The following is a 24,779-nucleotide window of genomic DNA, read 5'->3' as shown; positions in this document are numbered from 1 at the left end:
CGCAGGAAAATGAAATGAATCATGTGAACTCTTTGAAGCCTCCCTCCAAACAACATTGAAAAGACCCCTGCTTTTCATTAAGACATTTTAATTGGCTGTGAACTAATTATGTCATCCCTTTACAGGTGGCCGCGGCAGATGGCCTCGTCTACTGGCCTTTGTCGATACGGGGCCAGGGTGGACTGCTGCTGGGGATGGACACGCCGTTCCTGGGGTCACTGCCAGCGTGAGTGCCACCATGCCTGCTGCTGCTGCTGAGGGCAAACAGGGCTAACAAGGTTGTGAGGTTTCAAGCTGGGGTCAAAGATGCTATTAGACACAAGAGATGCTGCAGCTCTACTACTATAGTAACCGGAGGCTCGGGGAAGCACACACACATTTCCGTTGTCGCAACAGAAACACATCCAGCTAATGGTGCATCTCACCCGGGACAATCTTTGAGTAAAGATTGATTGTAATGGCTGGTGGGTCCGAAGGAAAGGCTGACATTTATATTCACACTGTGGGTGGCCATAATGAGGGAGAGACTGTAGCTGCAGGTGGACACATTCAAGGGTAGATGGGAGATTGATTATAGATTACGTGCATAAACAAGCCTGCTCATGCTACCAGAAAAAGCGGTGGGGACACAATCCATGGTGTTGTCAGGCGTACAGAGCTCAACTCATCTTTATATTCAGCAACCCCTCTTGGAGGGATTCCGAGGATGTGTCCTGTCATGACCAATCGCCATGAACTGTATGAAATATTAACACGTCACATTTCCAACATATTTACATTGTGTAAAGATCCTCTGCTCTCCTGTAATGCTACCCAGGAAGGTGTGAATATACTAACATGGGTTTCATATCTGGCCACCAAATCCTCTGCATGCTCTGCGTGCTGGTATAGCTGCTACTTTGCTGTGGGGGTTTAATCAAGAAAGTGTTAACACAGAAATGGGGGTTAACAAAGCAGGAACTTAGCAACAAGAAGCTTGAAGGAATTGTTAGACACACACCAAATGATAGATGAGGAAATCAATTCCTTTCTCATATCTGTCTGATAAATATGAAGGTACAGCCATCAGTCGATTAGCTTAACATGATGACTGTAACCTGGTGGAAACAGCTGGGTAGCTCTGTCCAAAGGTAAAATCTAAATAGGCAGAGGTGCTTTGAACAGAGCCAGGCTAGCTGTTTCCCCTTTGTTTACGGTCAGTGGATTCACTCTTTTCATGTAACTCGGCAAAACAAGGGATTAAGTGTATTTCTTGTAAAACTATTGCTTTAAAGTGTTGACAATGTTGCAGCTTCTGGCTCATCGTTTCCACTGTTGAAATAGTTCCTAAAACTAAAATTCAGCTCTGCTCAGGAGTTGATTCTAAATCCAAGTTCCAGATACTGTCAGGGGGTGCAGGCAGTGTTGTTAATTGTTATTAGTCAAGCCAAAAGGCGTCAACAAACACAAGAACACAGCTGTAACATTACCACTTGTTGGACAAACAAGGCAAAGTTTGTGTTGTAGCTTTCACACGTTTATCCTTCAACTTCTCTCCACTTTCTAATGTTTTCAATCCTTTTTTGGAATTGTTTTGTCTTCGTTTGGGAGACCATATCCCAACTCACATAAAAGTGAAAGAAAATCAATGTCAGGATTAGTGCCTCTTCTTCTATTGTTGTCTGTCCCAAAACTGCACTCGCCTACCAAACCATGCATTACAATGACGTCTGTCCCCTTTTTAATCAGCATATCCAAAGTTGTTGTTGTCTTTTCAGCGAAGCATACTGTATCTAAAATGTTGAGGTTAGTAAAACATGGTGGAAACAAAAAGTAGAACCTACCACCAAAGCCTTTTCAGTTTTTAAATTTGAGTTTATTGGAAGCTTCATGTCATGGGTTGTTAAGTTCCTGCTGGGGAAAAAGGTTCAAAACTCTGCATGTTGGTTCTGGATGCTTAATTTACAGCTTCTTAAAATATTGTTTTTTTTAATCCACTCATTTTGTGTTTTTCATTGCTAAAATGACCATATTTTAATTATGTTCTCGTGTATTGAAGCTTATCATGCCATGCTATAGCTGACCTTTTGTTTATTTATTGTATTTTGAATGTGTTTTGTGGAAAATACTGTATGTCACACACTGGTTGTTGGGCCCAAAGGTCTGGGCTGCTGCAGCTAAAATATTTCTGTATATGCTGGGTTTAGCAGTTCACTCTAATTTCATGTAAAAGTGGCAGAGTGCCATCTTTTCTCTTAATGTTGGAATGAACAAGATTTCTCATTTTGTTCTAGAGAATTTAATGTTTTGTATTCCTTTTTAGCTCTGCCAGATTAACCTCAGGTCTCTGCAAGACAAATCTGCTTTTTATCCACTTCACGCTTCATCTCTATTATAAACAAAATATGATAATTTTATTCTTACATAAACACTCGGAGTAAAAAAAAAACCCAAATGTATGCTAATGGTTTATGTGACAGAGCTAGACTTGTAGTTTCGAGAGGACTGTTTCATGATTGAAAATTAGAGGGATAGATTTTTTTTCAAAAACCTCCTACCTTTTCCCAAGGTCTTGACACTTGAACTACACATCTGTGCTGGAATTATTTAGGCAAAACCAGCACCGTGTCACTCAGACAGCTCAATTGTATCCTTTGATAGTGTTTGTTTAACCATGGGGCCAGGACTCAGCAGTAATCCTGGCACAAGTCCGCAATCTCAATTCCCAATACCTCCCAGTGCATCGATACAGGGCTCCCTGCCTTTACAGCTTCCCAGACAATTCAAGGCAGGATAGATGGGGGTTTTGGACGAGGCCAAGGAAGACGAAGATGACTTTGTTATGATAGAAGCCTAGATTAGGGTTCAAGACATGATTCTTGTACGGTACTCATATTTTATGCACTTAAAACCCAAACAGTAATGGCCACTACACATGCCGTAATGTAGGTACGGTTCCACATTTTATAATAAATCCAGCACAGTCACATCAAAAAAGACATGTTTGCATCAGTTACTCGACCAGCCGAACAGCAGTGTGTGAACCTGTTTTCTTTGTTATTCTGGAGTCCCTCATGTTCCACGTTGAGTCAAAAGTAAGAGCTAAGTTTGAGCTTAGCCACCAAATGGAGTACCACTTTTTTATTTCAACAAAACCAAATCTGCTCTGTAAATAAAATCCCTCTGTGAATGCTTGCCTAAATGCTCCTGCCTATGTGCACAACTTAAATCTATTTCGACTGCAATCAGTATTCCTCCAAGTCAGTAATGTGGTGATTTAAACCTTAGAGGAGGGAGGTGGAAGGTTTGGGAAAGAAAGGGTGTTGGTGTGTGCATTTCTGTGAGAGAATGCAGTCAGTAAAGATTTCAGGTCTTGGTAAAAAAAAAATTGTAGCTTGTAGCTTTCTCAGCGATGGGTTTGTGAATGAAAAACTTAATGGATTGACATTTAATGCTCAGACCTGAAAGAGTGAGGCAGAGAGGACAGAAAGGACTAAAGTTGGAGAAAGTAAAAAATCCTGAGCTGTAAGGGAAATGGTTCAGAGGTAAGGAGTTTGAGATGATTGCTGCTGGAGTGGAGGGGAGGATTTCAGGATAGGGAGAGAAGTGAGGAAACCAGGCAGAGGGAGAAAGAGAGAGAGAGAAGCTTTAGATTTATAGTAAACCGAAGCTCCACTTATAATGTTCTGACAGGCCATCCGGCAGGCAGAGTCACACTTGAAGCTTCTTATTCTAACCAGCTGCATGAACATTTTGTTGCCACTGTGAGCATTTGAACATTTGCATTTTAAGTGTATTACAGTTAAGAGTAATCATACTAAAAATGCTTTTCATCTTTTCGTCTTTTGATGAAGATGGAGAACTGTCTAATCAACAAGTTGATCCCACTAGTGTTTGCATCCAAATAGCAGCAGGAGCTTCAGTCATTTCATACATTTGATGCTACGTGATACAGGACCTGCTGTGAGGCTGTGAGGTGAAAGTTAAGAAGGAACTGACCTAAATAGTTCGGAATTATACAGTCCAGTATAAATTTGAATAAAGTTTACATTGCACAATTCCGCACCTCGCTTTGCTATTATGTCAACATTTAGCATTTAGCAAGACTGAAGCACCTCATTCACACACCCAGAGAGAGAGAGAGAGAGAAGGGTGAAAATTCTGGAGGACAGAGTTCCAGATCCAACAATCCAAGAATGTAATCTTGGCTTTTGCAGAATCGTCTAATATCAAAATTCTTGGGTTGGAATATATTTAGACGGATACTGTTGCCAGAAAAATTAGGACTTGTAACTGGACTTGGACTTGAGTGTTGTGAGACTTGCTTACTTCAGAGTTGGCTCCCCACAGACATGACTTGGCTTGAGATTTGGATTTGGAAATAGTCAATTTAACAGTTGAGTTAACATTTAAATCAGGTTTCGACCAGGTACAAGGCTGCAGGAACAGTTACATATTAATTAGACATATACAAGCCATAAGACATAGGCAAGCAGGCCTTGAATAGCCACACAGCTTTGATGTCTCAAAGGGCGTGACATTTAAAAAAAGATTTTTAGTAATTTAAATCTTCAAAAAGACTTGAAACAGCTCTAGTAGAAAGACATACATTTATATTCCCTGCATTGCAAAGGAGCTAGGTTGAATATCACCTCCATATTAAATAGATCTCACATTATAATTTTCTCAGCGGTCCTGGGGGATTCTACAAATCCATGAGACTGGTATTTAGTTTGAGTATGGCCTTTGTTTCGATAAATAGTGTGGACAGGATTAAGGCAAGACTTTTGAATTGGTAATTTGAGCTAACCAGTGAGCGATGAAAGCAGAAAAGTGATATCTCAGTTTGAGTAATTCACTTCCTCATGATTGTCTGCTCCACTTTCTTTCATGATCACTGGGCTGTAAAAGCCCGTCTAAAAGTGGGCCTTTTTCATCTGCTTGAGGTAATAAGGTGAAAACAAAGTTGCTTGTAATAATTAGGGTGAATAAATACGGGAATAAAAGACACATTTTCTGAATTATTCAATACAATTCTGGCTTTAAAGGCCCTTTGAAACAGTTAACGACCTAAAAATCTAATGTCTGTTCAGAGTCAGGTAGCTGCAGCACTTATTTGTATATTGAAGAAACCAGAGCAACATGATTTTCTTGAAGGTTTCAGGTGAGCTGTTTCATCTTTGAGCACAGTGGTGTGATTTTATGAGGGAATTATAAATGTACTGTTTCAGAGTGTGTGAGAGAAAACTGCTTAATTCACTTCCACTTAGATGTGAGTAATAATGAGGAATATGTAGTTCAGAAATAAGAGAACATCCCCGCAGACGGTGGTTTTAGTCGGACCTCATTATAATTTTTAAAACTCCATTGCAAATGCATTTAAAATGTTGAGTCTATTTTAAGGCAACTTGGAAATATGTGTGACTCCAGAACATCTGTGTGTGTGTGTGTGTGTGTGTGTGTGTGTATGTGTGTGTGTGTGTGTGTGTGTGTGTGTGTGTGTGTTTCTTCTTTCTTCCATGAATGTTTGCTTGTCAAATTGACCAGGCTATGCCCTCTAACATCATATTTATTTATTAATTTGTGCTCTCAAAGCCCGCAACCCTTGTTTGTTTGTTTGGCTGTTTGCATCTGTTTTGCAGCTCTCTTCGCCTTAACTCCCAGAGTAGCCGGGAAAAGGTGCCAGCCCCAAGGTTAGATGTTCCACATGTTTCTTGAAGTAATTTTGCTTGACATGTATTGCTTGGGGCACATCCTCTGAATCCTGGACTCACGCACTAATTTATAGAGCCAAGCCCACCCCACCAACTCCTCACACCCCTTGGTATCGGCCATCTTCCTCCCTCCGGCCCTCACATCTACTGTATGCAAACAGCTTACACACACCGCAGACCTGATTTCACCTGAAGCTGTTTTCTTAACATGAATTATGCTGAAGTTCTTTAGTTTCATTAAGATTCCACTACCCTTCTAGTCAACCCTTAAGAATACTAATGACACCCTTAAAACTGAAATCCATAATGTTTTTGTAATTAATATATCAGTAGTGAATCCATCTGTATGGTGCAGAGTTAAAACTGAGCGTTTTTCTGTGGTTGGAGATGCACTGCATGTGTAACTACATAGCAATCTTTCAGGTTGAAAGTGCCAATGCTATCATACTTCATCACTTGTGTAAATGAAATAATCACCATGGCATTACCCAGTTGATCAATGACTTTCACTGCATACAAACGAGATCAAATTAAACCCAAGAAACTAGTGCTATAATAATAAGCTATATCAAGATGTCACCTTGGTCTGTGAGAACTTTTGAAACAATTAATTGATTAATAAACAAACAAAACAATCAGCAAATCAACCGATAATGAAAGAACGAGCAGCCTTAGGTAATTACTTAGTTGATTGCAAGATGATGCAACATGATTAAGTAACGATTTCCCCACCTGACTTTGATAAAGTCATGCATTGAACTATTATAAACATTGATACTCAATATCTGTGTTAATTAAAAAAAATAATACATCCCCTTGTGTTTACCATCCGGCATCCAGGCACGAACAGTCAAAAAATTTAAAAGAATCTGCATCAGCATAGCAGCAGTATACTATCCTGAGGACTGGCTGATGTAAGACAGAGTGAAAGTGTGTCATCACTCGGCATCTTTTGATGGTGTTCATGGAACGAGGGTCATACATTCTATGTTTGGCCTTCCAGCTGGTACGACCATTTTTAGTCCTCCGTGTCCTCTGCTGTGGTTAATGAACACTGGCCGTTTCCCTGATCTCTCTGCCAGCCAGAGGCTTAAAAATAACCTCAGAGGCAAAGCCTGTTGATGGCTGCCTCTGATCCTGCTAATCAAATCTTCCCCCATGTAGGAGAATAACAAAAAGCACTCCACTTGACTTCCCTCTAACTAACAACATTTTCATCTGCCCTGACCAGACCAAGGCCTAATAAACTTCCAAAAAAAGTAAGACTCTTTTCCTTTTCCTCCATCAAATTGAGCCTTTTTGAAATGGTAATTGTGAACTTCGACTGCTCTGTATGTTAACATACCGGGTCATATCCCAGGGCCCTCCAAGTGGTCTAACAATACTTTCTTTCTATTTGATTACATAGCCAGATAAAGTGTCTAAAGAGTCTATAAAGATAAAGAGTCTGGAGATGTTATCAACCCGAGTTAACGGATTCATCACATACCTTTGTGCCTTTGAATTCAGTTTGTACAACGTTACAGACTGAAATCTAAGGAGCTGAAGATTTTCTCCCTGAATGTGTATGAATGGAAATTTCTGACATTGTAACTTGATTCTGAAAGTATGCATTTCATATGTAGAGAATGTTATTCACCCCTATCTTTTCAATTTTTTTTAGGTCTCTTAAAGCAGCTTTCACCTTATTTCTATCATTTCTAAAAAAAATTATTGAAAGCAGGAAGCACTTAGAGACTGAATATCTCCACCAAGGCTGCACAGTTCAATGCAAACATATCCAACAGCAACAAAATATCATCAAGGACATTGTGCTATCCACACCACAAACTATGATCATGTTCAGAGGGACAGCAAATAAATGCAGGAACATCCGGCAAAACAGTTGGACTTACCTTAAAGACTAAGGATAACTTTCCAGAAACTGAAAATCTTACAGCATTTATCAAAAAGTGTTTTGGCCCTCTAATGAGCCTAAACAAATTATGTAATTATTACCCAAACTGGACTTCCTGGATCATTTTTCATCTTCTCCCTGGTATCTGAAACATCACCAACACACCTTACATTTTTTTCTGAGCTATCCTTTTAATAGTTATACTGACGAACCAAAAGCCAAATTATCTTTGTGGAGGTTGTTTGGGTGTAATATGTTTGGCATCACAACGCTGAATTTTTAAATCAGGAGTAGCGGCACACAGACAGGCGACTGATCCAGCAGGTCAGGGGAAGAAAAGAAGTCACGAAACGCATCAAGCGTTTTAAACTCAAAACCGCACTGCATGGTAACAAACAACACGTAGATCCTGCTGGGCTCAAACTTAACAAGAATGACATAATAAACAAAGCTTTGTGCAGCGCACAACAGGGGGAATTATAATAGACCATACTCATTTCACCGCTCAACTCAAATACCCACTAGCTTAGCTTTAGGGCTTACATATGTTGCATTCCCTCATGCATTGTCTTGATGCATCAATTATCAAAGTCACCATGCTCATCATCCCCCTCCTAATCAATCATAAACACTTCAAAGCAGAGAATAGTGATAAAAAAAACAATGTGTGCTTTCCTTTCTGTGTCTATCTAAACCCATTCAAATCCAAGAACTGTTGCCATACATGCACAAAACTCGAACGCTCCAGGCTTCACTGCAATGTGCGTGTAAGTGATTAACGTCTCTCTGATCCACAATGGGCAAGCAAGCGATTTACAATTTCACTCGGTAATAAAAGAATGCCAGGACATATAACATTAAATATTACACAACATGTATTCATAGATTTTGATAGTGACAAAAGTAGGTGCCAAAAAAAAAATCAAACAGATGCTGGTACCATGGTCCCCGATCATGCACCGGCGGGACCCGGCACAACTTAAGCCCTGCTGACACAACAATATATTAAACCCTACATCTGTATTGCCACACACAACACTACACCATCACATCTTTCCAAATACACGTTAACATTGGCTGGTGTGATAAGCACTCTCATCCAGGATCTCTCTCTACACACACATATGTAAAGCCTCTTCCACCACAGTGATAATTAGGTCCTCTGATTGCGCTGTATTATGACAGAATTAATGAAGCTTTTAATGAAAATTAGTAACACTTGGCTGAGGCCCCGTGTATCAGACATGCTTAGCAGCAAGCTGCAGTAAGCACAGTCAGATAAGCAGGGTAAGCCTGCAGCTCACTAAGACAGAACACAGAGCCAGTGAAGCTGTACAGCTCCCGCAACTACCACGTCTCTGTACACACTCAAAATATTACCATTCACGCGCTATGTACGATCAGGGTAGCTCTTTATTGAGGCACTAATTATAACCTACTATTTTGGTGTTGAAATTGTTTCATCTTCAGTCTAAGGGGAAAATATTATTCATCTAGGTAATTCTTGTTGGCTGGGCACCAGCATACATATTAGGGCTGTATTTCAAAACCAGCCAAATCGAAACTTTGCTTGGTGTTAAAAGGTCAGACCTTTCATTTATCTCACACAGTGTGAAACGATTTAGTATCAGTAAGGACAATAACACTTTTCCAGCACTGTTTAATGTGAAAATGATGTGGTTAGTTGAGAATGGCTTCTCTATTACCATTAGTCAATGATAATGTCACACAAGGAGAAAGAAAGAAACAAACACATTGTCTTTATGAATGAAGCATCATGCTGTCTTATTGCTGGAATGTGAAGAAAACTATACAAAACTAGACAATTTACAGTCAAGGAGCAGTGGAATTAAGTGCTTTGTCATTCTGATCTGTAACGAGTAGTCAGCCATGGCGCTGCACTGATCTGTCTCTTCCTCTTTGAATCCCCCTTGAACAGCTGTGTGCCAGCCTGGCTGTAAGCACGGAGACTGCGTGGGACCCAATAAGTGCAAATGCCACCCTGGCTTTACTGGCAAGACCTGCAACCAAGGTAAGCTCTTGCCTGGAACTTGTAGACATTATGAAAACACAGTTATTGTGCAGTTGCATGTAACTTTCCCATTGTCTTAGGGAACTGACGTTGAAACACGCACACTGAAGTTGAAACGTACTCCACAACGTATATTGTGACTCAAAGGCCCCCACCAAAAGCAACACACAGACCTGCTGACATGCATTTTGTTCTAACTGAAGAACCCATGCCCTGAGCAATTGCAGAAATCATCATTGTTTATTGTGGCCAGATCTCCATTGCACAACACCTGCCTATTAAAGTTGCCACTCATCTAGCGGAAGTTGGTTTGCCACAAGCTGACAAGAGAGATACTTTAATCACAAGGGGAGGAGGAGAGAGCTGATTCAGCTCAAATGGAAATAAGTCGTGAGGCCATGTTGAATGATCCCCGGGATGCATCCTCTCTTGTGAAGATAACATCTCAATTACTGACCTGAGATAACTTGGCTCGGCTGAGTGCAACCAATGCTGTTGAAAATGTGTGTGTGTGTGTGTGTGCTTGAGTTTTTATGCATTTCAATCGCTGACAGACTGAGCATGTAGAAAAGCATTAAAGCATCCCAGTTAGTTAGTAAGTTGCTGTGCATCCAAGCAGCTTAAAAATACTTGTGGAATTCACGCCCCAAGACAGGAATAGGATAGTGTGTAATTAAAAACAAGGGTTGAGGTAGTGGAGGAGGAGGGTGGGTTGGGTGGAGGTGTTGAAATCCTTTCCGGAATGTTCTAAATGACTCAACTTGCATTGGAGGCTATATAGGTGGCTCCTGTCTGCCCGGCCAGACGGCTGTACTTTGTCTTAATCTGCAACAAAGGAAGAGAAAAAAGGATCAGCGTCCCATATCCAACTACAAAGATTTTGCTGCCAACCATTTGGACAGACTTATCTGACAAATGTGATTTCAAGACCTTTCAAGATGAAACTGTACTTTCAAGTGTCCATCGAAGCCCCATTTGTCCAATAAGCTCTTGATGTTTTACAGAGCTTTCCCTTTTACTCAGCTTTGAGTGGCAGACTTGCCCTTTCAGCTTATTTAGGTGGAGATAACCTTGGATTCTGCTTAAAGCTGGCACACGCTATGGAAACCAATTTAATTATTATCAAACCATAGATTAGATTTTCTCATTTAAATGCAGCAGCCTCCATTAAACATTGATTTGAGGTTTACTATTGATGTGCTGAGTGGCCAATGTTTCAAAGCATTCTAATATCCTGCCCCTCTGGAGAGCTACATTTCTCTTATGGAGTCAACTGGAGGAGTGAAATAAGTTGCCCAGAGCTCAGCAGGTTCCCTGGCCTTGATGCTGCGAAAGGTCAAGTAGTCACATTGATACACAGTAAAACATAATACGGCAATTTAATGGAATCCATTTATATTTTAGTAATTACTTTACCAAAAAGCCGAAGAATTTCAGTAGAATAAATGTCTGTCATGTCACTATCTGTCACAGAATGAGGCAATCAAAGGTGGTTGATCCTGTAGCCCACAGATTAAATCCCTGGCATTTGCAGTATTATGAACTGGGTGTCTGTGGCTATATTCCCAGGAAAAATCCCAGGCAGCACACAGTTAGTGACTTGTTTTCCATCACAGCTGTTGTTGGTCCAAAAGAGAGGATAGGCAGAACTAACAAAAAGAACAAAAACAAAAGACTTGCTCTTCAACTCGCTTGTGTGTGAAGTATGTGTACTATTTTTTTTCAGTCTCTGCTAGCTTTACAACTAAACATCACACAGGCAACAACAGTGTTTTGATTTTTTTGGAGGTGAGAACCAAAAACACACCTGCAATTATTGCTAAAGAAAACAAAACAGATTTTTGAGATTGTAACTTTAATGTAACTTTTTGCGTTTTAATCACTTTAAGTTAATTGAACTTAAAATGTGTTTTTTTAAGAAAAAAGTGTTTGTTAGTTTTTTCATAATATGGGCACTTTAAAGAATGATTGTTTATTCCTATAATAATAAAACAATTTGAACCAAGATGAAGGTTCGTATCCAATTCAGTCCCCTCCCCCCTTCAAACCACTTAAGTTTAATTCAGTCAACTCCAATTTTTAGGTCATGATGTTGTGATGCAGACTTACGTACAGTTTATAAACCTGCATGTGCAGAGAGCCATATTGGACACACATTCCTTTGCTCTAAGTGGAAGGCGTGGACAGATGTGTGACTCCGGAGGCGATCTGATTGACAAGAGTGTTAAACACCTTAGGAACAGTAGTTGTGTGGAGCGAAAACAAACCACAGAGGAAACATGAGTGCTTACACCAAACACAAAGCATGGCAGATACTGTATTGATTTCATCACTCTCAGAATCAAAGCCGTATTTTCCTCTGTCAAACGTTTATGGGCTGGCACTGTTATGAGAGATTTATACTTCAGGGAATACTTGTCTGTTTTTAGTGCCAGCTCTTTTCACCTGTCAAACCATTTCACAATAGGGTTTGTTTCACTTTCATTGCTTTCCCTATACAGAAAATCTGAACACCTGAATGGGGAATTATTTGATGAATCTGATTATGTTCATCATTAAATTAACAGGCACTCAACTGTCGAGAGTAATAAGCACTACTTCGAGAATCCCTATCATTTTTGGAAGGTGTTTCACCTTTGGTGCTGATGAGAATTGGATGTGTCATACAGCATTGTGAGGATAGATGAATACACTCTTGCTGCATAAATAAACTCATTATAGGGATAATCTGTTTAACAATTTGGCAGCACACTCCCTCTGCTGATCCAATCATTTTAATAAGATGATTATTTCATGCAGGTGGATTTAGTTAGGTGTAGTTGACCTGCTGTTAAGACACTATAAAAAGATTTTGTTTAAGGAATGACACCACAGGAAGAAGCAATACAGCTAAAGTGCCTCCAGATGCTGCTTTCTTATTTTTCTTCCTTTTTTGTCAGCCAACTATACAATTAATACCACTTTAAGTATAATAGAATCCAGCTGGGGTTTAAGTAAGTATCTAATTTGCCCCTATATCTGTTTTTAGAATAATAACATCTGAACTTTTTACTGCTTTATCTTGGCAAAGCCATATTGCTGTCTCGAAAACATTTATGATTACTTTAAATAATCTTCTAATGACTTTAGTTTTTTTCAGTCTAGGTGTAGACATGCACTTTATGGTTGTTGGTGTAGAAACAGACCCCTCTCTGTTGCTCTTTGTCCTTCTGGCTGTCTGCTAACAGTCACACAGCTGCAAGAATTTGAAGTATTGCATACATGGCATCATACTGTGTATTTTCCCTCAGTTAGATAATAAAGGGAAAGTGAGGAAACTGAGGGAAAATACACACTATGATGATATCCATGCAAAATTTCAAATTGCATTTGTTTTTAATCTAAGTTCTTTTAACAAGGTCATTAAGGGTGAGTGAAGTAATGTTCAACCTTAACTGACCTCTTGAGCATGTTTTTCCTATGTCATCATTTTCTTTTTTTCGGGTTCTCCAGCTTCCTCCCACATTCCAAAGACATGCAGGTTAATTGTTGACTCTAAATTGGTGCAAATGTGCAACTTTGTCCCCTAAAAATTACATTTCTGTACAACTAAATTGCATTCTCAATTCTGTTTCCAGAGAATCGTATTCTCTACGAGATTAGGTTTGTTTTAACTTGTCCTCGTACCAGTGACAGGCGCATGCTGTGAAACGGTCATAATTTTAAACATGTAGTGTATGTTGTGAATTTAAACAAAACTTCTTGATTAGGTTGAGGCAACAAACCTACATATTAGTTCAGGAAAAGATCAGGGGTTTGGGTTAAAAATAGGTCAGCGTTGACTTTTGGTTTCAGACGGGATATGAATAGTGGTCTCCTGGGTGAATGTCCTGTGTTTCTTTGACCCATCCATCTACCCTGACCTCCTCCCTATGCAGACTTTGATTAGAAACACATTTGTGAGTAGTCAAAAACAAATGTAATTTCCCTTAAAGGTGCTCTAAGCAATGTCACACATGTTTTGAGCTGGAACATTTGTACATACAGCAAATATCTCCTCACTATCTGCGAGCTGCCTGTCCCCAGAACACACTGTAAAAAAAAACAGTCTCTGTAGACAGCCCAGGGTCTACGTCAACAAGAAGTAACGTCACCCAACATCGCTTAGGGCACCTTCTAAAATGCAATTTAAATGTACGAGAATAAAACTTTTAGGAGACAGGGCTGGAGCATAAATAGGTGTCTGTCTATGCTGTATGTGTTAACCCTGTGATAGTTGGTAGGTTTAGGGTGTACTTTGCCCCAATTTGTGATTGTAATGAGGCAAAAAAAAAATCCCATTTTTACTTAATGAAGATGATTATGCAGGTCAGTTAAACAACTGTACATGAAAGCCAATATGATAACAATATTAAACACTATGGCAGTATCTCCTCATGCCAGGTGATGTCTTGCAGAACTGTCCTCTATTACTGAGTCAATGAAAACGCATGGAGAATGGCAGGAAGGTGTCTCATGGATACAGACCGGAAAGTGAGATTTTAAAGCAGCATTAAGATCTCAGCACCTGGCTTGATTGTGACAAGTGATTGTTGACATCAGATTCAAACCTCCTGCAGATTATTTTAGGTTATTTTTGTTTTTAACATGGAGCAAAAACTCCTTTCCTTAGATTTTACAGGTTTACTTGTTGTTGTTACTTGATGTTTTAGTTTCCAAAGATATTTAAGCCAATATGTTCTTCATTTGCTTTTTGTTTAGCTGCCTGCCTACAAGAAGAAGAACACTTAAGACTGCAGCTGCACTGGTTTCAATGGTTCTCTCAGTGAATTATTCTTGTTCTTAGCTACTAAAACATCTTGTACCAATACCCATCCACAGTGCCTATTTGCAGATAATGCATGTGACTGTTCTGGGTAGCGTTGGCAGGAATGCTTTCATAACCCTTCAGCTTAAGTTACCGCATCCCTCAATAGGAAAAGGCTTCCGTGATTTGAAGTGTGCAAAACAGTTACAAGTAGCTTTATCGTCCTGTCGCTTAACAATAGGTGTTGTTAGCTGACTGCCGGAGGAAAGGTTGCTGGATGCATAGATGTATTGATAGAGGGGGAAGGGGCTGAAATTCTTGAGGCTGAAGCGTTGAAGAGATTTGCCTCCTTAAATGGTAAGTCCCGTCTAACTTTGAACCCCCAACAAATTAGGAAGCAGTCCTCTGAATCCGTGAGATCCTGCAAATCTTTTAGATACTATTTACCCTCACGATAAAAAAAGGAATGCAGAGGAAAGAAGAGGTCAGAAGGAGAAGGGACGCAAAAACACTTTCACGGTTTCTCCCATATGCCCTAGATTTTTTTTTATCCTAATACTCAGTTCATGTCCAATTCCCACAAGTCTAATCCTCTTTGCTGCATAATGTTCCTCTTTACTTTTCAGGAATGTGGTGTGGTCAGAGGTGTTCTAATCCAGTGGTTGGTGCTTTTCATTCTCACTACATCTCTCTCTGTCTCTCTCCTTGTGTCCTCTTTACTTTTTCTCCGACCTTTACTACTTTATCTCAATCAAAACCCCTTTTCACCCACTCTCTCCATCCACTCTAACCCATTTCTTACGTCTAAAGAAGAAGAGCTGGACTATTTAACCCCACCAGTGTGGGCCAGTCACCTTCCTGTCTTTCTTCCTGTGGACCATCAGCCAGCAAGAGTAGTGATGGAGGGTGAGATTCTTCGATCGTCGATCTCCTCTTCTCCACCATCTGAGCAACATGCATGATGCTGCACTGTGCAGACTGCGGAGGAGTAAATGTCACTCTCAACTATTGTCTTAAGTTTTCCTGTCCTCCCTTGGCAGAAAAGACACCGCCCAAGAGTAGATCTTTAGGAGAAAATGCCAGCATGAATGCCTAGCATGTCACAGTCTTCACCAATCTACTTCTGCCTCTCCTATTTTCCCTCTCTTTCCTAAGAAACTGTTTCTCAGAACCAAATAGCAATGTTTTTCCTTATTGCTATATCCCCTTCTACTTTCTAACTTTCCTCTTTAGTTTTTGAGCACCTGGAACGAAGAGCTCCACCTTCCCTTTAAAACCTACATTGACATGGACACAGCATTCATGACTCCTCCATCGCTGCTAGAAAACTGCCTCAAGTTCTAACCAGTGTTATCTTCTTTAGAGTCAAGCATATCCCCAAGACAAAGCCTTCTGCTAATCTCCCTGTCAGTGATAGAAGCGTGTTGGGAATGTACCATAGCATACCTCAGTGGAGCTGACCCAATAAATCACTCCACTTTGCATCACTTCAGATGTGTCTCAGCAGTTCATTTACCGTACAGTGAACACCCCAGAGGGGCACTCGACCTCTGCTATCAAACAGGTTTCTGCAGTCCTGGGGCCGCATTGAACTGTTAATTGGTGACCATGTCTGTCTGTTATCTCTGTTTTTCCATCTCTCCTGTGTCCTGTCTCTCACCGTCTTGTACTTTCTGTCCTCTCTCCATCTTGTCCGTTTCTTTCTACATGGAGGTGGCCCTGGCTGTGTCTTGTGTCTGGCATGCGCTGATGCTCATGGAGTTGCCTCTGTCTGAGAATGTGACCATTTCAATAATCCCTCATTTACATTTTGAAGCTTTTTTTCAGTGCAACAGGCAAGTAGAGACCTGTTTCTCTGCCACCCTGACATTGGACAGTGTTGCTATGGTTTTCGGTAATCGCAGTAATGAGAATGACAGTTGTTTACTGTGAAAACCAGGGAGGAAAACAGGGTTGACACCGCTAATTAAAAAGAGAGAGAGAGTGTGCGTGCGTGCGTGCGTGTTTGCGTGTGTGCGTGTGTGCGTGCATGCGTGCGTGTGTGTGTGTGTGTGCGCAGGTGTGGAGGAGTTGTGGACATTATCTTGTAAGAGAATATCGACTGTCAAAATGAACTGAGCTAAGTTATGTCTGACAAAAACAGGACACATCATTTTGAGATTAATAGTAGCATTAAATATCAGTCCAGAAAGTAATTGATATTTTCAACAGGGTTTAAAAAAGGCTTTTAAAAAGCTTTAAAAAACAGACTGGCCTCTAGTATATTCATGTGGTGCACACCAGCAGTGCAAACACAGTTGCATCGCAAATTTGGTTTGGCAACAAGACCTGTTGTGTGTGTGCAATGCAATACAAGTATTAAATTTGGTGTGACAATGCATCTGTGTTATTGCCCTCTTTTCGCAAGAACAAATGCAGAAATTAAATTGTGTTACACACAGATCCTAAGTCACAAATTTAGTTTAGTAGGAAAATTGTGACACTCCTATATGTCTGCTCTTTGTTACCCTTACTCTTTTACTCAGTGAAAGTTACCCTATAAATGTTTCACTATACTGGCCCTCATGTAACAACCGCATCTACAAACTGACCTCTATATATTGAGGAGAATTTATTGTCATGGAACATGACTCAAAGCCTGGTGGCACTTAGTAGGATTCAACAAGCAGGCAGTCAGTCCAAATTCCTGGGGCAGCTATTGAATCAGCCAAGGTGGCTTTAGCAGACCAGAAGCTGCTATTAATAGAAGGTGTGGTCTGTGGATTAACAAACAAGGCATATGCTCTTTCATTCATCTAAATTAAACTATGGTATCTGTCAAATGTAAAAGGTATGCAGCACTCAAAGAATGCACCCTGCATATGTCCATGGAGCTAAACACAGAGCCATTTACTATGTGGCCGGCCAAGATGAAAATGACCCCTCATGTGCTGTACAGTGAGACCAAATCTATTTGTGATTGTTGTACTGTATCACAGAAACGGGGTGATATTTATAAGTTATTTATATTTGTTGGACCCTGTGTAATCATTCCAGTGTGATGGATAACTGTGTAGTTACAAGTTGGATATTCCAATTTTGTGCCTGGTTGTCCCAACGGACCCCATAAAAAAGTGTTTGGAGATATAAGGAAGAAATAATTATGTAATTCCATCAATACCCGTTGTTTCCGTCTTTAAGGTCTTTAAACCCCACCCACACAGTCATTAGAAATTACTCAGGGACAAGAGCTAAGCATGGCCTTAAATCAGAGTTCTGATTGATCAGGACTATGCAGAAAAATTTCAACGCTAATAGGCTTTAGCAACACAGCAAAGCAATTTCTCGCTCGAGTTGAAATATAAATTAATTTCACTTAATGCAAATTTGCATCTTTGCATTGACTTGGTATGTAATCGTGCCCGCTAAACGCTCGCTTTACACTTGGTGTGAACACACCAACACACAAGAGGTTGTAAAAGTAACATTTTACCCTTACAGACCCTTACTGTGATTCAATATCAATTATCTAAAACCGCAATAAGAAAGTTTGCTAGAATATCCTCCCAAAGTAGAAGTCCTGTTACTTTTCCTAGATATTAGTAAAAGTAACGAGAAGTAAAAATACATTTTTTAGACCTGCCCTCTTTAATTCAGTAATGCTCTGCAAGAGTAGTGACACTATTTTCTTTATAAGAAATCTTAATCTTAAAAAGTGCTTTAAGAGGATAAAGACATTAGAAAAAAACTGAAATGAAAAATCTTTCTCTTTGTGTCAGACCAGCATTACTCCAGGCTACTCTATAATTCCTCTTTCTCAAAGTTTGAGTGCAGAAAGATTCAAAAATGCAAATGGATTATTGAGTGTACTCATATAGAACAAATACAGAACAACGATTCTCAATTACAGTAATGAGAGTAATTAGTTACTTTCCACCACAGCTAATGGCAGCATGATCAATATTCTATTAAGAACGATGAGCATCTAGAATGCATATTGATCTTTTTCACAGCAGACATTTTGACTTGTGCTAGTAGGAAAATCACAAGTTTAAATAGTATAGTTTTTGTCAGGACACTGAAGTTTTAACCATTCAATGATTGATGTGGGCAGAATGAACAAGCGCCAGCCAGACTCTATGGACCACGTATATGAACGAGATGGTCGTGAATATGCAATAAACATCTTCTGCCCCTATCCACCGCAATGCTTCAATAACGATGGCTCCATTTTATTTAGATGTCCCATAATGCCTCCTACATAAGTGGAGTATAAACATTAATAAACTTAGGTTATTAATTACACCTGTGTGTAAAACTGTCTGCTGCATTGCAAAAAGAAAATCGAGCGATCTAACTCTTTGGGTTGTTTTATTACAGTTGTCTTTGTTATAAAAGAATATATCAAGACTAAATTAAAGCGTATTTCTGTAATTTAGGCCAACTGGACCTCTCTCACAGGTGTCACTAAAGAATAATGGCTTCATTCCATTCAGTTAGTGAGCCAGCATGCACAAGGCCCACAACACCAAGGCCCTGTACCTGAATCACCTTAATGGAATGCAACATCATCAATGTTATTAGTTATATTTGTTTAATACTATGATATTGTATGTCCTGCCATATGGAGCCATCAATCTTTTATTGGTTGGTTGTCACTTTACTTCACATTCTAGTAAGTGTTCAGTGGAGTCTACTGTACAGTAAGAAATAAACACATTTACCCTTTTAACTCAGCCACTTTAAGCAGTTTTACTGACAAACACTTTAACTTGTCATTGCAGAATGCACATATGTGTAGCCAATAACATTAATGGTGTCTCTGTTCCATTTAGGAGTGTCAGTAAGTCATCGCAGGGAGGAAACATATACAACAGCCCTGAAACTAAAATACCAAAGTGGAAAGAGGACATTATTAATGTTATTAGTTACACCTGCGCGTTTCCTGCTATGACATGTCAAAATGTCTGGCATCGTAAAGGACTATAGAGCTATCTTGCGCTTGGTTGGTTGGCTACAGCTACCATAAACCCTTCACATGGAGGACAAGTTGACTTGTCATTGCAGGATGCACACCCATGTGTAACTAATAACATTAATGGTGTCTCTGTTCCATTTAGGAGTGTCAGTAAGTCATTTCAGTGAGGCAACATTCACAACACCAGGGACTTGCAACTGAAATATATAAATGTTGTGCTGTGAGAAGTGTATAATGACTTGAATTTGCATAAGCATTTGACAGGTGTTGAGCTCAGGGCATATTCCTTTCTCCCAGGAGCCCTCCCTGCTCCGAAGTCAGACAGCATAATTTTCTAATACGATTTTCACGGGCTGTTGTGGGTAAGATTTCTCTACTTTTATGTCTGCATAAAAAAACACTGGAATTATACCAAAGAGTGCTGGGTGTTGCAGCTACAACCACATGAAGTCGTGGTGAGTCAGAGGGTATAATATCATCTTTAATCACTTGCAGGTAATGGGCAGGTTGACAGTTGACACTGGCTTCCTGTTAAATCATCAAAGAGGGAAGCTACAGGCTTGTCAGAACATGGCATTTCCTTGAAAACACCCCCATCCCTTCCAAAGCACACACATTAACACACGCACAGACAGACAAACCCACTCATAAATGGATGGGTGAGGTTTAACATTGCTGACCTCTTCACCTTTGACCTCTGACTAATTTCACCTCGGTGTAGGAGTGTCTCTCTCTGTCCTCCAGTCTAGTTATGCCGTCTCTCTGTGTCTGCAGACCTGAATGAGTGCGGTCTGAAGCCGAGGCCCTGTAAACACAGGTGCATGAATACATATGGGAGTTACAAGTGCTACTGCCTCAACGGCTACATGCTGATGCCTGACGGGACCTGTGGAAGTGAGTCTGTCCTTCACACACACACACACACACACACACACACACACACACACACACACACACACACACACACACACACACACACACACACACACACACACACACACACACACACACACACACACACACACACACACACACACACACACACACACACGTCTGTCAGTATTGTCTGAAATGTGGACATTTTCATTTCTGATGTATTTTCTCCCCCAAATTTTTTTCTTCTCAATCTCTCTTTTGCTTTGTCGCCTGAATGTGCTACTATCAAGCCTTTCTTCACTTCACTACAAATCTATTCATCTGAATGCCAGTGCAAGGCAATGCTGATGACATATGCTCCCTCTGACAGTATCCTCACAATTCTTTGATAGACTGTTTTGATTAAAGCCTCACATTGATCTGCTTAATTATAGCAGCTCCTCAGTCTGAAGGACCCCTCTGAAGAACCCTAAGAGGCCTAAAATGAAAAATATGAAAGAAACACAATCTTTAGACTCTCGAGTGAATGTGCAGTTCTTATTGGTTGCCCTAAGGTCTTTCCCAGAGTCAGAGTTAATGCCTGTACATGTCTCCCTGTAAATTTGGTCTCCCACCTGATTTTCTCCTCACGTTTCCACTTGAGCATGGCGTGACTCCTGGTGCCTCACTTTAATTAGTTCTTTTTTTATCAAAAGATAATACATTTTCCCGCTTTTAAAATCTAAATTGCTCACCACTTGAGGCAATCTCAAACTATTCCAGGTGTTGTTGTGTGATGATAGCATGATAGTGTTAAACACCTTGCCGCTCTTCTTTTCTCCCCTGCTACTGCTGCGATCAATAGATTGCTGTAGCATGTAATCAGCATGGCCTGCCTCGGTCATCAAACTGTACTCCAGAGTGGCTGCGGCAGCTGAAGTAGCATTGGCAGCATCAGACTCATTTTTAATATCCTTTTTAAAGTCCAAAGTTATCGTAGAGTAGCAAACAAAAATCTGTCCCATTATTATTTTGGAGGATCTTGATCTGCCCTGCATGGCTCAACAAAAGTACAAATACAAAATACAGTACATGCTTCGATAGGGTGGAGATGGATTTATGATTATTAAGGTGTAGTAAAGAATAAAAGTAGGTAAGGGAGGATTGCACGGGCAAAGGTGTAAGCCCAGGAATCTAATCATGGCAGTGTGTGCTTTTCTGTTGTGTGCACCTCGGGGTCAACTCAGCTAATATCAAAAAAGGCAGGCAGTGGTCTGGCTCTCACACACCAGCTGGAGGATAAGGATTTAGTGTGAGAAGGAAAGAAAGTGAGAGTGTGAGCATTACAAATTCCCCCGCCCCACACTCCTTTTCTATCCCTTGTGGCACATGCATGTGTTAATATGTATTGTTTTCCCCTTGTGTCCATCAGATGCTCGCACTTGTGGCATGGCCAACTGCCAGTATGGCTGCGAGGTGCTGAAAGGAGAGGTCCGATGTCAGTGTCCGTCACCGGGGCTACAGCTGGCTCTGGATGGAAGAACCTGTGTGGGTATGTCCCAGTCTTTATATATATATCCATAGAGCTGAAAACTGAGCCTCATGTTACCCCTCCCTTTCATGAACAATTCAAGTAAAGCTTACCAAACAACTATATTTAGTTTTTTATTCAATTGTTTATGTTCTTCCCAGCTTAAATTAGTTGAGTGATAATCAAATGCAACGCCTTTGGCAGAGCATGAAATAAAACTTGGGAGTGAAAGTGCAATTTTGGAACTCAAACAAAACCTCTTTGCAAGCAAAGCTGAAGTTAATCCAAAAATATTTAGCACTTTTATGCTTTGATCAAGGAACCCAGCAATTTAACGGGCCTTGTCAACCAAATGGTGAATTTTACAGCAGATGTGTGATCAGGGGAAGCCCACCCCCTACCATCCTCCTCCTATCCTCCACTCTCTTCATTATGTGGAACCGCTTCTCAGATGGGTAACTAACAGGTGAAGGGGCAGTTGAGGCAGTTAACCTGTGTGAGGTTTAAATACACTCTGTTCAAGATTGAACTGCTCCTGTTACGATGCCCTATAGTCCCACTTAACTGTAGGCTGGCTAACAGGGGGGCGGCTTTCTAAAACAGGACAGGAATTTATCATGAAAATAATGGAGGGGGGGAAGGAAACATGTTGCATGCCACAGGTGTTAGGACAGTTTAGTGGAATGTTTCCGGATCCCTCTAGAAGCCAATGTTTTATAGAGAGATTTTATTTTTTTATTTAGAGTTTCTAATCATATTGAGGGAGGTGATTCCTTCCCATAACCAGACATTTAGATGAGAAAGTTTGCATTTCCATACTACGCATAATACAAGTCTGCTTTTGCTTTTTTTGCTGCAATCTTCAGAAAGAGCCAGAGGCAAGCATTAACCCTATATCTGCCCCATTGTTCATTCATTTATTTCTTTATTTTAACTCTTACAAGTTATTCAGATACATTTTTTTCACCAAAACACACATGAATTTATTTATTTTCAACAAATATTGTTTTATTTGTGTGAAATAGCTCCAGGGCCATTGGCATGTGAAATTAACATTGATCTTGTATTTTTGTAATAAGTGAATGTTTTAAAATGATTTTGTGTACTAAAAATGGATTAGGCCAGAAATCGCTTAAGAAGGATTTTGCGCTGTGACAGAAAAACGTCTGATTAATGACGGTTTCATATTTCATTCCTGCCGCTCATAGAAATTGCTTAATGTATCAGAGCAGAGTTGTCAAGTGAAACACATTTGCAGAGCTTAACATCTGCTGATCGATATGTAACTACGAATACAGCTTTAAATCTGATGCTTAAAGGTTTGCTGCTTTGAAAAAAAAATTTGAACTGTCTTCAAAGCCATATTTAACAATCATAATTATTTATTAAATAAATTACACATATTTGACACAGTGACTGTATTTATGTGTTTATGTGTGTTTTATGTAAAACATGATAATTCACCGCTGCTCCGTCAGTAGCTAAATTATTCAACTGTTGGCCATTAAGCAGCTCTACTGGAGCCGTTTGGGATTAAGCACCTTGCTGATGAGAACTGCAGCAGTAGCTGTTAAGGGATAAGAGTGCTCTGCCCACTTACTTAACGTGCTTGTTTCCCCAGCTGGTCCAGGTCTCTCTGTGTTTTTAGGGTTATTTTAAACAACAGTCCCTGTGGCACAGCAGTGCCTGAGCTGCATTATGCAGAAAATAAATTAATGATTTTAAGGCAAAGGTGTTGAGGCTCTCTGTGTCTAAATATTAATGTCCACATGCCTGCAAAGGTGATCAACAGAGACACTTAGAATAGGTCTTTGAATAATGAAACAAGGTAGTTTGCATTGTATTCTGCTCACTGAACAGAATATATAATGGGGTTGTTCATAAATAAATACTAAGAAGCTGAAAAACTCTCCTGGTACTATGACTAGAGATATTTGTTTAGTTTGGGATTATATTTCCTTTTTTAAAGTTTTTTACTGCATTGTGTTATTTTGAAAGCATTATACACTACATGTAACTCAAATTATTTTTAGTGAAAAATTATGAATGCATTATGTTTTAATTTGAAAATGTCCTTCTGTTTAATAACCTGTGTATTTGTTGCTCCTCTTGCAGATGTGGATGAGTGCGCCACAGGGATAGCAGTGTGCCCCAGGTTCAGGAAATGCACAAACACTTTTGGTAGCTACATCTGCAAGTGCCATGAAGGCTTTGACCTGCAATACATCAATGGGAAATACCAATGCATAGGTACTGTCACAAGGTCTCTGCAGTTAGGCTTTTACAGATAACACTTCCAAAGGTCATAGATGTGCTGAGATTTGCGATACATGCACAACATGCCCATTAACCAATTAGTCCAGTGCTGAAACAGTATGTACAGTACACCGAAACAGTTTTTGCTAGCTGTAATTATTCCTCCTGTAACTTCAGAAGCTACCCACTACCAACCAGGAACAAAGTATATTTACTCAATTACTGTACGTACAATTTTGACAGACTTGAATCTTTTCTTTTTTTTTGCTCCTTCATACTTTCACTTGGCCATGGTTCAGAGGCATATATTCCACTACATGTAGCCTATTTGACAGCTAAAGTTAATTATTTACATTCAAAACAAATGATCAATTTATGAAATATGATGTATTATTTTAGATGAATCTTCTTAGCAGTATATAAAGCTGTTCAAATGCATGCTTGTTAATGCATCTGTAATAAGAAAAATCCAATAATATGATACTGTATGTATAATAAACAAACACAGTGAAAGGAACCATGTTTGCAGGATTAGTATTTTAACTTTTTATTTTTTAAGTCAATTTAGCTAATGCTACGAGTATTTTTTTACATGGAGGCACTGCTATATTTATGTTCACAACTGGTGAAAACTACTTTTTAAAGAATTTAAAATTGACTTTACTTTACATCTACAATGTTATATAGTATAGTTAAACATACCATGGGTTAGAATGTTGAACATGTATTCAAAATCTAAACAGATAAATAAAAGTCAGTTGAAACTGTCACA

General features: G+C 39.7%; 1 protein-coding gene across 4 annotated transcripts in view; it reads left to right on the top strand.

Annotated features, from left to right (window-relative positions):
• npnta (nephronectin a) overlaps positions 1-24,779 on the top strand; it is a 45,792-nt gene that overhangs the window by 8,744 nt on the left and 12,269 nt on the right. Inside the window, exons 2-8 of one of the 4 annotated variants that reach the window (XM_032535386.1) lie at positions 126-226; positions 5,622-5,672; positions 9,530-9,622; positions 15,219-15,314; positions 20,140-20,259; positions 21,653-21,772; positions 23,867-24,001. In XM_032535386.1, the coding sequence (XP_032391277.1) occupies positions 126-226; positions 5,622-5,672; positions 9,530-9,622; positions 15,219-15,314; positions 20,140-20,259; positions 21,653-21,772; positions 23,867-24,001 (716 nt within the window). The remainder of the gene's footprint in view (positions 1-125; positions 227-5,621; positions 5,673-9,529; positions 9,623-15,218; positions 15,315-20,139; positions 20,260-21,652; positions 21,773-23,866; positions 24,002-24,779) is intronic. The other 3 variants (XM_032535395.1, XM_032535403.1, XM_032535411.1) reach the window with 3 other exon arrangements.

This window comes from Etheostoma spectabile, chromosome 2 (genome assembly GCF_008692095.1).
Source record: "Etheostoma spectabile isolate EspeVRDwgs_2016 chromosome 2, UIUC_Espe_1.0, whole genome shotgun sequence".
Lineage (NCBI taxonomy): Eukaryota > Metazoa > Chordata > Actinopteri > Perciformes > Percidae > Etheostoma > Etheostoma spectabile.
Note: the sequence above shows the minus strand (reverse complement) of the source record. Positions and strands in the feature narration are given on the sequence as shown.